Source organism: Gracilinanus agilis, chromosome 3, assembly GCF_016433145.1.
Source record: "Gracilinanus agilis isolate LMUSP501 chromosome 3, AgileGrace, whole genome shotgun sequence".
Lineage (NCBI taxonomy): Eukaryota > Metazoa > Chordata > Mammalia > Didelphimorphia > Didelphidae > Gracilinanus > Gracilinanus agilis.
The window spans coordinates 211,048,778-211,062,947 of record NC_058132.1 but is presented as its reverse complement, the minus strand read 5'-3'; the positions used below and the strand labels follow the sequence as shown (position 1 = coordinate 211,062,947).

The following is a 14,170-nucleotide window of genomic DNA, read 5'->3' as shown; positions in this document are numbered from 1 at the left end:
ATATCCAAATGAATGTATATGTTATTCCTTCTTTGAGCCTATATTGATAAGAGTAAGGTTCAAGTGCTGCCCTCCACATCCCTCGTCTTTCCCTCAACTGTAAAAGTCCTTTGACATCTCTTTTATGTGAGATAATTTACTTCCATTTGACCTCTCTCTTCTTCTTTCTAATCTTTTAACTTTTTTAAGGTATTATCACATTATATCATATGATGTTTTTAGTGGTTACAAGTATCATCTTCTTACATAAGGACTTAAACAGTTTAACCTTATTGGTTCCTTAATGATTTATCTTTTCTGTTTATTTTTTATACTTTTCTACTCATATTTGAGAGCTAAATTTTCTATTTACCTCTAGTCTTTTTTGGGGGGAATGCTACTGATTCAGTCACTCCCAAGACCTGTGTTGATTTGCTAAGTTATGGCTTGGCCTGATTGGACCTGGCCTTGTCTGTGCTCTACTTTCACCTCCAAGATACACTTTTCCTGATGATCTTCTAATTTATCTTCTAAATTATCTTGGACAGGAAGATTTTCTTTACTGTATTCTGCCACTCCAGAATTTGTCTTGAGGCATTACTTTAAAATTGTTCAGAGGGGAATTTGGGACTGGTGAGGCAGGTCTCTCCTTCTCTTTGCCATATTGGCTCTGTCCCACCTCCATATAAGATAAATTTCTCTAAACTTCCTTTCCCCATCAGTGTATTTCTCCTCTTCTCTTCTTTTCAATTCTTTTCTTAAGATTATCAAGACATAACAGAACTTCAACCAGGCCTTCTGTAATTGGACTCCCTCAGTGAATCCTGATGATGATAGTGTTCAGAGGGACCAATGTAACATCTCCCCATATTTGAATTAAGCAATTTATATTTCTTTAATACTTTAAAGCCAAAGAAAATTATTTTAAATACTGTATCATTTGATTTCTAATATTAATCTATAATATTGCCTTTTGTGCCCCAAATTCTTTCCAACTTCTTCATCCTGACAGTGCTAGAAATGTCCTTCAATTCTTTGCCCTCGAGCAGTGATGGTGAACCTTTAAGAGGCTGAGAGCCCAAATCACACCCTCATGCCACAGGTGAGCCATCCCCTTATCTCAGACAAGGGAGGGAGGAAGTGCTTCCATTGGGCTAGTGGGCAGAGGGATAGGTAATGTGAAAAATGTCCTTAGTTGCAGTGGAGAGGGGGAACGGAACAGTCCCCTCTGGCACACGTGTCACAGGTTTGCCAACACGGCCTAGAGCATCTTCTAAAATTGGGATAATTGGGCCTAAGAACCTGAGTTCTGTTCTCTTTGTAAACGAGATCTGAGCCAGATAAGTCCAGCAGTGGTGGCCTGTGTCTTTGGTCACCTCCATTTAAATAAGCTATGGAGGTCAAATCTTAATCAAACCTAACTTGATCTTCCCATCTAGATCAATGAGAGCTTTTGTGAATAGGCACATGACTCATCTCAGTATCTTAAAGTAATCAGGGTGGGGCTGGAAAATATTAGCCCACCTCTTGACCTCTTCATTAAGTGTCCACCAATTAGCAATGTCTTTTGCTATCCAGGAGAAGGATATATTATGAATAATATGATGTTGGAACTGTATTTAAATGAACTAAGACCTTGTCTCTGATCATTAAGAGATATGATTGACCATTATTTTGTTGATTACTACTACTCTGGTCAATAAGTTGATGCTTCATTCCCTGTCTCTCAGCATTTCATTCAACATAAAACTGTGCATTCATATTTACTTTTTTATGCTTCTCTTCACTCTTGTGTTTAAACTTCAAAGTTTTTGTGCATCATCTTTTGTTTGGAGTGTTTGAAAGTTCTCTCCTTCATTAAAGGTTTGTATTTCCCCTTATATTATCATACTTATTTTTGCTGGGTAAGTTATTTTGTACTATAAACTGAAAGAAATTAACATTATGTTGCTACATTAATAGCTAATTGTTAATTTGTGATCCAACTTTTTCTATTTTGTCAACACCCCCTTCTTGAAAAGACCAGGCATTCTCTGAAGGGCTACTAAGTAACATGATCAAAGGCCCTAAGGCATCTTCTAGTTTACTAATTTGGGTTTGGATCTCCAATGATCCCCAAAAGAGATCCTGATTTGTGTTTATAAACAATACTCATTTTGAGTTAGACTCTCCTCTAAGGGTTATGAACTAAATTTAGTCTTGTCCCTTTCTTTGATGGTTGGTGTGATGTGGCCTACAAAGAAAAAACATAGACAGGGATATACTGAGTGGTTTGGTTTTCCTTACCCAGTTTGCTAGAGGATGTTGAATCTAATGACCAGTCCTCACTCCAGGATTACTCCCTTACCCTCAATGATGAGTAGCTGAGAGATCTTAACCCATTTTATAATTAAGTGTCCATCCATCAAGGTTGCTTTTCTCTTGTCAGTAGAGATCTTAGTAATTTGTTGTCAGGAAAACAGAACTTGATTTATGGTGGTTTAGAACCCTCCTTTGACTCTTTGATCACTAACAGAGATCACTGACCTCAATTAATTATTTGTTGGTCTAACTAATAAATTTATTTTTTATATCTGGAACTTTGTCTCTTAGGATTTTACATGCAACAGTTTGTGGTGCCAGCAGTGGGATGAGGGGAAAGAAACTTGGTTAACCTGGACCTCATTAAGGTTCCCTTTTTTCCTTCAATGCTCTCCCATTGAGATTTTCATCTGAAAAAGGACATTCTTCTGGAGGATTGCAGGTGGAGATCTGATTCTCTCGTTTATCTAAATTCCACAGCTCCAACTCTAGGTTTAAGGTAAGAATAATCTTTTAGAAGATCCATGTATTAGTGTCTGTGTATCTCTGGGTATCTAGGATTTTGAAGAGTTCTATTAAGTCAAACTAACAATATTAAATTGCTTGTTGTCATCTCTCTTTGTTGAACTTAGAAGGGTTAAGTCCTAAACCAACTCAACCAGCTAGCAGAGGGCTATAGAGATTTATAAGATATATGGAATAAAACATTTTTGGCAAGTACATCTGGGTATTGTCTATGTTAAAATCAAAATAAGCTTTTTTTTTTTTAAAAAAAGACCTATTTCTGTTTGTTTGTTTATTCTCAGGGCAACTAGGAGGCACAGTGAATAATGCACCAGGCTGAGAGTCAGGAGGACATGGGTTCAAATCCAGACTCAGAAACTTACTAACTCTGTGGAACATGGCAAGTTACTTGACCCACCTCATCTATAAAATGAGCTGGAGAAGGAAATGGCAAACCACTCCAGTATCTTTGTTGGTTAGTAGCTGAACATGTTTTATTATCAAAAGCTTGGCTGATATAAACTGGAATTATTTACTCAGGCTATTCAGATGCCCCATCATAGTCTTTGATTACAATTGGAGAAAAAGAAGCATTTGGTGTAAATTCATATAAACTTATTCATAAAAGTCACACATTTACAAAGAATATTGTTACCTATTTGTTCCTGCATAGGATATGATCCTCTTAGCAGCATCTCATCCTTCTAAGAGGGGAATAAATAGGCCAAAGTAAATGACTAGAGTAAGTAATTAGAATGAATAGCTAGATTGAGATTTTTGAGAAAATAACAAGATTAGATGATTATAAATATTTCTAATGTGGAACAAAAATCTTGAGCATGTTGTAATGACAAGTTATAAAAATTGGGTCCAGAAATGTCTGATTTCCCAGTTGTTATTTGAATTCCCAGAATATATCATCAGAACAATTTGCTAATTTTCTTCACAAGGCAATATAAATAATAAACTAAAACTTCTTCCCTTTCTGGGACTTGAATTTTAGCCATAAACTTTAGTCCATACAGTTTTTCCTCTTTTCCTTCTCCCACTTCTTTAAGTTCCTTTACACACCTAGTTTGTTTTTTTATCCCTTAGTGATTTTTCTTCATGCTTTCTTTTACACCTAAGTTCAGTTTCCGTTTATTTTTTTAAACCTTTACCTCCCACCATAGAATCAATACCATGTAGGCAGAAGAGTGGTAAAAGCTAGGCAATGGGAATGGGGGTTAAATGATTTGTCCAGGGTCACACAGCTAGGAAGTATCTGAGGTCAAATTTGAACCTAGGACCTCTTGTCTCTAGGCCTGGTTCTCAATCTACTGACCTACCCAGCTGACCCATTCAGTTTCCTTTTTTAAACATTCACCTACAAACATATAAAAATTAATTTCTTTAATCATTTCTTAATCATTTTATTTAACTTTTGTGAATTTCTATTATTTGGTATATTTGCATGTTAAACATTCTGCTCACATGTGTTATGTCAGATAGTGTGATCTAAGTGGTTCATTAGCCAATTATTAAATTTTCAATGTGAGCACTTATATCTTAGAAATGAAAATCAGGGCTTGATTTATTGTTAGGTGTATTTGTCTCACCTTAAAAAGCTTTTATAATGCAGATTGAACTTATGACTATATATATATATATATGTGTGTGTGTGTGTGTGTGTGTGTGTGTGTGTGTGTGTGTGTGTGTGTCTGTATTACATTCTCCTTACCCTCCCCAGAGCTTTGCTTATCAATACAACTCTATATTGGTCTGTAGATATTGGTTGAACTCAATAGGAGTATAGTAGAAGGCTTAGGGAATAAAGTTAACATCAGACTAGAGGCTTGGTGATTGTGGGACATTAATAATAATAGCAATAACAGGTATTTATATAGTACTTCAAGGTTTTCAAGGTACTTTACATTCATTAGTTCATTTGAACATCGTAAGAGCCCATGTCATAGCCATGGTTGATTTTGTGGAAATTTGTTGAATGTCTCTTTTTGAAAACCATTTTTAAATTGATTTTTAGGTTCAGTTTTTAGGAGGTATTATTTTCTGTTGCAACTTTAACTCTTTTTTGCTTTTCAGAATATCCTATTTGATTCTTTCCTCTGATTTCTCATGACTACGTATTAATCCTGGTTTATTTGTTTTGGTATTTCCTTACCCTATCTCTTTACAATCACAGACCTGAAATTTAGCTTTGCATTTCTGAGGGAGACTCCATTAGAAGTAGGGGACAAATATTTATTAAACACCATTTTACAGGCACTGCTCCTAATAATAACTTTTTGAGTTAGGTATTATTATGATCTCCATTTTAGAGTTGAGGAAACTGAAACATATGAAGATTAAGTGACTACCCTAGGATCACATAGCTAATATTGAAGGCCAGATTTGAACTTAAATCATTCTGACTACAGGTCCAGAACTCAATTTATTCTATCATCAAGTTGCTAGTTGCCACCCAGACTACAGTCTGTTTAACCTCAATTAGGTATAATATGTTCTACCTTGAAACTATTTTGAGTCAGGATTAGAATTTTGTAAACATTACAAAATGACACAGGGCACCCATTTTTTTTTATGGAATACCTTCCCTTTGCCTTCTTTTTTTCTTTTTAAATAATTTTTATTTTTTAGAAAAGTTACCATGGTTACATGATTCACGTTCCCACTTTCCCCTTCACCCCCCATTCTCCCTCCCCCATAGCCGATGTGCATTTCCACTGGTTTTAACATGTGTCATCGATCAAGACTGATTTTCTTTTAAGTAAGATTTTTCTAGATGTTTAACAGGGTCCAGAGAAGCAAACAATGAGGACATATTAGATGAAATTATTTTCCTTTGTTTAGAGAAGCATGGTAGCCAAGGAAGAATGCCAACCTAACCTAAGGAGACCCAAGTAAAGTCAAGATATGACAACAAGCAATTATGAAATACTTAGTTCATGTAAGACATTTTGCTAGATACTAGTGATGGGAAAATTAAAATTTCAATTTGTTCTAAGGTAAATATAGAAATAAGCTTCCACTAAAGTCATTACTCAATATCTTATTGATTACTATGGCACTGGTTTTTAAATTCCATGCCAATGGAGCACAAAATCCAGCACATCTTGCTAAATTAGAAAAGCTTCATGAACAGGTTGAGTGATAAATTGAAAATTTGTCATTAGAGGACCAAGGTAGCTAATTTAAAAGAAGCTCAGCACTATAAAGTTGTCATATTTACTTATCCAAAACAACTCAGAGTGCTATTTACTAAACCTTAGTAACTAAATAATGGAGTCATTGCATTTTGTGTACTGGAGGAAAGTTACTCTAATACTGAAATGGATCTATGGTAGCAATGATATAGCCATTCTCTCCAATGATACCTGTTCATATTTGTCCAACCAAAGTTATTCTTGTTCATATGCTCCCAGAAAATCACAATAGGGGATATGCCCAAAATGTTAGAAGAAGCCACAATGAGGAAATCATACAGTAATAAGCAAGTAAGTTATCAGTCTATATTCTTTTACAAATTAGAACTGCAGGCATTAGAAATGAACATTTCCCTAGTGTTTAACTTAATTTTTTGGAACCACTAGAACTCAAAAGTCATATAAAAGTACAAAATCCAATCTAAAATAGAGGTTCTTATCTTGAGGTTCATGTCTTTCAAAAAATGGTTAACTGTTTTTCATTAGAAATGGAACCCTTTGTAAATCTATATATCTTTATTTTCTACATCAAAAAACATTACTATGAGAAGGGGACCGAAGGCTTCACCAGTCTGCCCCTATAGGGCTCCCCTATAGATCAAAAGTTAGGAACTTCTGTTAGGAAGTTATGTATAAAATTTTATTATAATCTCATTGGTCACCTAAAAATAATATCCACCTTCTAAGAGTGCAACTGTAGTTTCATCTGAGAAGGCTAAAGATAGACTAAACAGCCTTACAGCTGCCAAATAATGCTCTAAATTAATATTTTCTATATTTTTCATACTAGAAAAATATATTTATAAATTAAGTTGGTAATAATTTTATTTCTGTCGGCCCCAAGAAGTTGTTCAATGTTTTCTTATGTAAAAATTATTACTCATCCCTGTATTAAAGATTTGTCCTCTATAACAAAAATTTTCCTGGGTTGGTAAAATATTGAGTTTTTTTCCTAACTCCTATACCTTAGTCTGGTGTCATTTCAGTAATTAAGTTTTTCAAATTCTTGTGTTCTATCAGCCAGAAAAGAATATAATTGGGTATGGTAGAAAGAACATTAAGGCATAAGGAGAAAAGTGATTGAGGATAAAAAATGGAAGGTGAAAAGATATCACATATAAAAAATACCTACTTTATAATGTTTGCCTAGGATAGACATTGGCTTTTGCTACCCAAAATGTGTAAATCTTTGACTCTCAAGAGCCTTGAATTTATCACAGAATTATAACATTAGAGCTAGAAGATTCTGATAAACACTCTAGTCTTCACTCTACACACACACACACACACACACACACACACACACACACACACAGACAGACGGAGAGACAGAGACTGAGAGAGCTAGAGATAGAGAGACAGAAAAGAGAAAGAGAATTGACTGGAGGGAGTATTTATTTCCATAATTGTAAAAAATCAAAGTTTCAGATAATGGTTAGAGGTAATTTCATCTAGAATCTTTATCATCCCATAGGCACATTACTGAAATATGACTTCTTATATAGTTTTAACAATAAAAAGTCCAGTCATGAATGTTTGATAGAAGGGTGATAGAGAAAGTCTGTATGGTGAGTCACTCTTCTAGCTCTCCCCTGGGGCCAAATATACACTGGGAAACTTTAAGGAGGTGTCACCCTGAAACTGGGTGACCTGGATGGTTGTGCTGCCCCACAAGAGTTGGGGGTGAGACTTCCCTATAAGAGGAGGTATGTCCTACCTCAGTNCACACACACACACACACACACACACACACAGACAGACGGATAGATAGATAGATAGATAGATATAGATATAGATATAGATATAGATATAGATATAGATATAAATATAGATATAGATATAGATATAGATATAGATATAGATATAGATATAGATATAGATATAGATGAGAAAAGAAAGATGCATAGATGCAAAATCCAAGGTCAAACATTGAGTTATGACTTATCTTTTGAGGTAAGTATTATTTCTACTGCTCCATAATACAAAGAAGCCACAGTCATAACAAATCTATTTATACAAAAACAATTAAGGTGACATTCTTCCAGTTGTTATAGGCCAGGGGTCGGCAACCTTTTTGGCTGTGAGAGCCATAAATGCCACATTTTTTAAAATGTAATTTTGTGAGAGCCGTACAGTGCTCACAGTGCACTCCTGTAACAATGCCTGAAAAAAAATTGACTTTATGGCTCCAGAGCCATACGTTGCCAACCCCTGTTATAAACTATACAAAATTCCCTTGATCTTTCAGTCTGAGCAAAGCCATCTTTACCTCCTTGTTCCTCAGTGTGTACACCAGTGGGTTCAGTAGGGGTGTGACAACTGTTTGGAAAATGGCCACAATCCTATCCATAACATGTTTTGAGCCTGGTCTCAGATAAATGATGAGAGCTGGCCCAAAGAAACAGAAGACCACAATACAATGGGAAGCACAGGTCTGGAAGGCTTTGTGTCTGCCTTGTGCTGTGCGGATCTTCAGGATAGCACGAACGATGGACACATAGGAAAGGAAAATCAGAAAGCCACATCCAGAGGCCACTACTCCAACATTAACGAAGGTCACCATCTCATTTATAGATGTATCTGCACAGGCCAATTTGAGAATGGGTGGTATATCACAAAGGTAATGTTCAATCTGGTTGGGGCCACAGTAGGGCAATCGAAAGGTCAGGGTAGTCTGGGCTGCTGAGTGGATAGCACCACCAAGCCATGTGCCTCCTGCCAATAAGGCACACATTTTCCCACTCATCATGGTCGTATAGCGCAGGGGATAAGTGATGGCAAGGTAGCGGTCATAGGACATGACTGTGTAAAGAAAACACTCAGTGCTCCCCAGACCATGAAAGAAATAGAGCTGGGCCACACAACTGTGAAAGGAAATAGCCCAACCATCTGGGATGAGGAGACCCATAAGTATCTTGGGCACAGAGACTGTGGAAAACCACATATCAATGAAGGAGAGGTTGGCCAGAAAATAGTACATGGGAGTGCGGAGGTGGGAATCTACCTTGATCACCAGCAAGATGAGCAGGTTCCCCACCAAAGTCAGTACGTAAATCACTAAGAAGATCCCAAATAGGGTGGTCCCCAGGTCTGGTGTATGGGGAACCCCTGTGAGGATGAAAAAAGCCACGAAGGTCTTATTCTGTCTATCCATTTAGATAACAGACTCTTTTCCTAAAGAAAGAAAAATCATTCATTGAAATGGGAAACATTTAAAAATTCCTACCTTGTGCTGAACATCCTATGGGGCACTGGAAGTACAAGCTGAAAAGTAAAGCAGTTCTCATACTGAAGAATTTTATACTATCTTAGAGAAAATAACATATACTCCTCAAATTGTAATGGGGAAGAAAACTGGCATTGTCTACATGTAATCCATATGAGTATCCCTTAACCTTACGGACCACAATGTATCTCATATGCAAAATGAAGATAATAATCCTCATACTGTGTTCTCCATACTATTGTTGTAAGGAAAATGGCTTAGACACATTAAAGAACTGAACAAATGTGATAAATGTGTGTCCTAGATAAATAAAGAGTATAATCATGATTCCCTGAATTAGTCAGTTGATGTGATACTTGGAAAATAAACAAACAGAAACAATTTTCCCATCTTTGTGCAAGACCACATGCCAATTGTACTTGCAATTCTATGCTCTGAGTCTGACTTCTAAGAAGTGACTAAAAAATTAGGAATCAAGGGATATTTGATGGCTGAGCATATTTAAAACAACATCTATAAATTTATGAAAGAAATAAGTTGAACATATACTTGCTTATCAAACCTTTGCATATGCAGTGTAGTACACTGGGGATAACTTCTTCGAATTAGAAATACCTATCAAAATAATAAAATTAATTAATATGTTGTATAGTGATTATAAACCATTTTCTGAAAGTGATGTCCCTAAAAAATTATCTCCAAGGATAATATAAATCAGTTAAAAATATAGATGTTTCTTTACAATGCAATATTTGTAGTAGAACTCAAAGACCTCTTAGCCCAATTTATTCATTAAACAGATGAAGAAATTAAGGCTAAGAGGTTAAGTGACTTTCCCAAAACAATTAGGTGACAATGGCTAGAAACACTCGAGTTCAACATTGCTAATGTAGAAATTTGTTTTGCATGATTGTTCCTATTTATAATGTAATCTATCTCTCCTGCCTTTTCAATGAATAAGGGAGGCAAGGGGGAAGGGAGAGACTTTGGACCTAAAATTAAAATAGAATTCCGATGTGCTTCTGAAAAATATAATACAAAAATACAATTTGGAAATGTTTAACAAGATAAAGAAAAATTCAGCATGAAAAAATGAAGACCTGAGTATGAGTCCTGCCCATATATTTGCTACCTGTAATCCTTGATAAGTTGATTAGCCTCTCTGCACCTTAATTTCCTTGTCTGGAGAGATAAAAATGAAATTTGTTTCACTTTTTTGTGAACAAATACTATGATTTATTATATGTCTGTCACTGATAATTAAGACACATCTGGATAAGATTTTGAATATTATCTAGTTTCCTTTCCAATGTTTTTTCCTTACCAAATGAATAAACTTTGGATCAGAAAGTTCTGATCTGCCCCAAATAAAACTATAGAAAGGAGGAGAATCAAGTCTAAAAGCCAAGTCTTCTGAGAATGATCACTGAAAGTTCTTTATTCCTTTGAATACAGCATACTCGTTGAATTTGAAAATACAGGTGTTCTGACTACAGATGCAATGATCTTACCATTTCTTAAATTACCATTACTACCTCTCTAGATGACAGGAAAGTTGAATGTTTTAATTTTATATTGGAGAGGATAGATAAGGACATTTCTGTATACTATTGTTAGATACAAAATGCTAGATGAGGAGGATTGTGGACCTAACAGTATACAGAAAATTTTCTTATTTCTATTTTTAATATCTCTCTTATTTATATTCCAAAAAGCCTTCATACTTTGTGATTCTCTTCCTTACTAAAGTTGATTTGTTGGAGAAAATCATTTGAAAATCTTAGTGGAAAATTAGACATAACACTCTTCAACAATGCAACTGAGCATAGCAATCACAGTCAGTCTAGAGCAACAGATTTGAAGAAATGCTGCCCATACTGCAGATCTGAAATGTGCCATGTCTCATGCTGAGTTGAGTGTGTAAAACCCAAAAATACATGAGGAAACTACCAGCTTCAGCATTGTATCAGGGAAGAGTACAATTGTATATCAATATTTAAATATAAATGAATATGTGATGCCAAAAGGTGATCCCAAAATTCAAGTATAATGAACAAGCCCAAGAAGGAGAAATAAGGGTTGATTTGAGTCAAGGAGAAAGGTTTCAGAATTTTAGTTGAAACAAAATGTGAGTAGTATCAGTTTTCTGGAATTCTAATTCCACCTCTCAGTAAAATTACAATGCCTTATATTAAGTTCTAGGTTAGGTCCTTATATCTTAAGATTTGCTGCAAAACAAACAAAACAAACAAAACCTTTAGAAGGTATTATGGGAAAAAGGTAATGTTATGGAAAGCTCAGTACAAAAAAATTTCTCCTATATATAAGTTTTCTCTAAAGGAAGTGATTCTCCTATTTCTTTGATTTTACCTGCATTTCCTTCATTCATTCTTCCTCTTTGCCTAATGTAAGCATCATCCAGAGTTTTTTCTTTATATTCTTTTCTTCTTTTCACATTCATTTGTCATGGCATCAACTCTATGTGTATCAAACCCACATCTATACCATCATCCATTACTTCTCTCTTTCATTTCAAACTCTTCACTGAGCATTTCCATCTGGGTATCTTGCTACTTCAAAACTCACATGAAAAGCCAAACTTAATTCCTCTCAGATTGACCCCCTCCTATTATTTTCATCTCTATTATTGGCATCACCAATTTCCCAGTCACCCAGTATGGAAAAGTCCTGTCTCTCCCTCAACTCCCTCAAATTAGACACCATGGCTAAGTAATTCTGCTTCCATAGTTTCTCTTGATTCCATCTTCTCTTTTTAATCCTGTTGCAATCATCTTATTTCAGGCCCTCATTCATCTCTCTTCTACATTATAATAATAGTTTTATATGACTAGTTTGCCTGCCTCCTTGCCCTCTTACTTACCCCCCACTAACCAGTCCAAATCCTGCATGTTTTTGATTCAATAGTATATTACATAGCTTTAATTATGTCTTGCATTGCTCAAAGTCTCTCCATAGATTCTAATTGTCCATAGAATAAAAACTATATTTTGTAACCTGGAATTTTAGGGCCACAGAGAAGGAGGAGCCTTAGAATGGATTGCCCCGATAAATATCCTTATTTTATGTGTCTTATTTCCTCTACTCTATGATAATGTGGAAAAATCATTAGCCTGAGAATCAAAAGACCTCTGTTCTAGCCCTATCGCTAACAAATTAATCTAGGCAAATCATTTCATCAATCTGACCCTCAGTTTTTCCCATCTGTAAAAACAAGAATAATATTTTCAAGGTCTAATTTCACAGGATGATATTTTAGAAACTGGTTTATAATTTTTAGGTTTCCTTATAAATAATGCATAATGCATAATAAATAAATATAATTTTAAACTCCTTGAAGGCAAGAGTTATATCTTATTTCTTTTGCATTCATCAAGTGCACTTAGCATAGTGACTTGCCCCAATTAGTCACTTAAGAAATATTTGTTGAAAAATAAGGGAGGAATATAAGAGGAGAGAGTCAATGAATGAATCTATGCATATCTTTTTTTCCAGAGAAGAAAATATGAGTTTTCCCAGGCCTTTGCAACTGACCTGCTAGAGGTAAAGTCTGGGTCAGAAGGTACATTTAAAAGGTTAGATAAAGGTGTAAAGGGTAGTTGCTTCTTTGCATCGAAGAGTCCTCCTAAGAGCAAACTCCACAAGAAAAACAACGGAAGCAGCCCCAATTCCCCCAAAGAGAATGAGGTTAAATAAGCTTCATTCCACAGGGGATGAGAATGCCCTGAACTCCCTTGATGTTCAAGAGAACAAGAGACAAAACAGCTAAGATTTAAGTATTTATATAAATGATCTACAATATTTTAATGATATCTCCATATGTATATTTTAGAACATGATTGTTCCATTAAAAAAAACAGATTTTCATTATTCTCTAGGCACATGGTTTATATGAAAAACCTAGGAATTCTTTATTAATGAAAAATTATAATACTTGTGGCTAAAAGATAAACAAAAGTATGGTTCTGATCTCTGAAGATACTATACTTTAGTTTGGTCCACAGTCTCTTTGGTGACTTCTTTTTTCTCCTTTAATTTTTAGTCACAGACTGAATGGGGGCTGGTTTGGGGCAATACGAGGGAGAGTAATTCATTATCACTGCTATTCCATGTTTACTATGAAAATCAAACCTTTCCAGTCCCACCTTTTGAGGTCAGGAAAGTGTAAAGTATACAATTTGTTTAAGGGACTTTGGGGAGGGAGGGATTGAAGATGAGTGCAAAGCCTACAAATTGGAATTCTGCCATCTACCAAATAGGTCCTTGTGACCAACCTGGCATGCAACTTGCTCTTACTAATCACTGAACTCGGATCACAATACAACAAAACTACAGTCCCAAAATCAGAATGAAGACAGCAAGTACTACCTAATCTACTCAGTATTTTAATAGGATATCCCCCTGTAATATCTCTAAAAAGAGATAAATCTAATATCTAACCTTTTCTCTAAGATCTCCAGTGAGGAGGTCTTCTCAATGTACTCTATTCCATTTTTGCCCAGCTAGCTCTACTCATTAATATGATTCTTTTTTCTCCTTATAAGTCCAAATTTATGTCTGTGCATTATCCATACATTTCTATTATTTTTGTCATCTGGGACCAAGCCAAACAAATGTAATCCATCTTTATAAAATGACATCTTGCATATTTCTGAAGATCATCCCCATTCCAATTTTCCTCTGAACAGTTGGATAGTGCCATTAGAGGAGATATCTTCCCCTATTCCTAGTCCCAAGAGTTACCCTTTCCCTCACTCCTATTTCTTTACAAATTCTTCTCCATTGCTAGAGTCTGACTGAGGAATTGTCAAGTTAAATTGAATTGGTAAGAGATGAGAGTACAAAACTAGAGCTGGGATCCTATTCCTTATATGGCAAGGTCCAGAATTGAGACCCTTGCTTATTTTAATATAAGAGCACTCATTCTTAAAAAAAAAAA

The 14,170-nt window shown here is 35.3% G+C and overlaps 1 protein-coding gene across 1 annotated transcript; it reads right to left on the bottom strand.

The window, feature by feature from the left end:
• Positions 1–8,208: 8,208 nt before the first annotated feature.
• On the bottom strand, positions 8,209–9,141 carry LOC123241387 (olfactory receptor 10G9-like). Its single transcript, XM_044669044.1, has one exon. The coding sequence runs from the start codon at positions 9,139–9,141 to the stop codon at positions 8,209–8,211; it is 933 nt and encodes a 310-aa protein (XP_044524979.1).
• Positions 9,142–14,170: the final 5,029 nt, after the last annotated feature.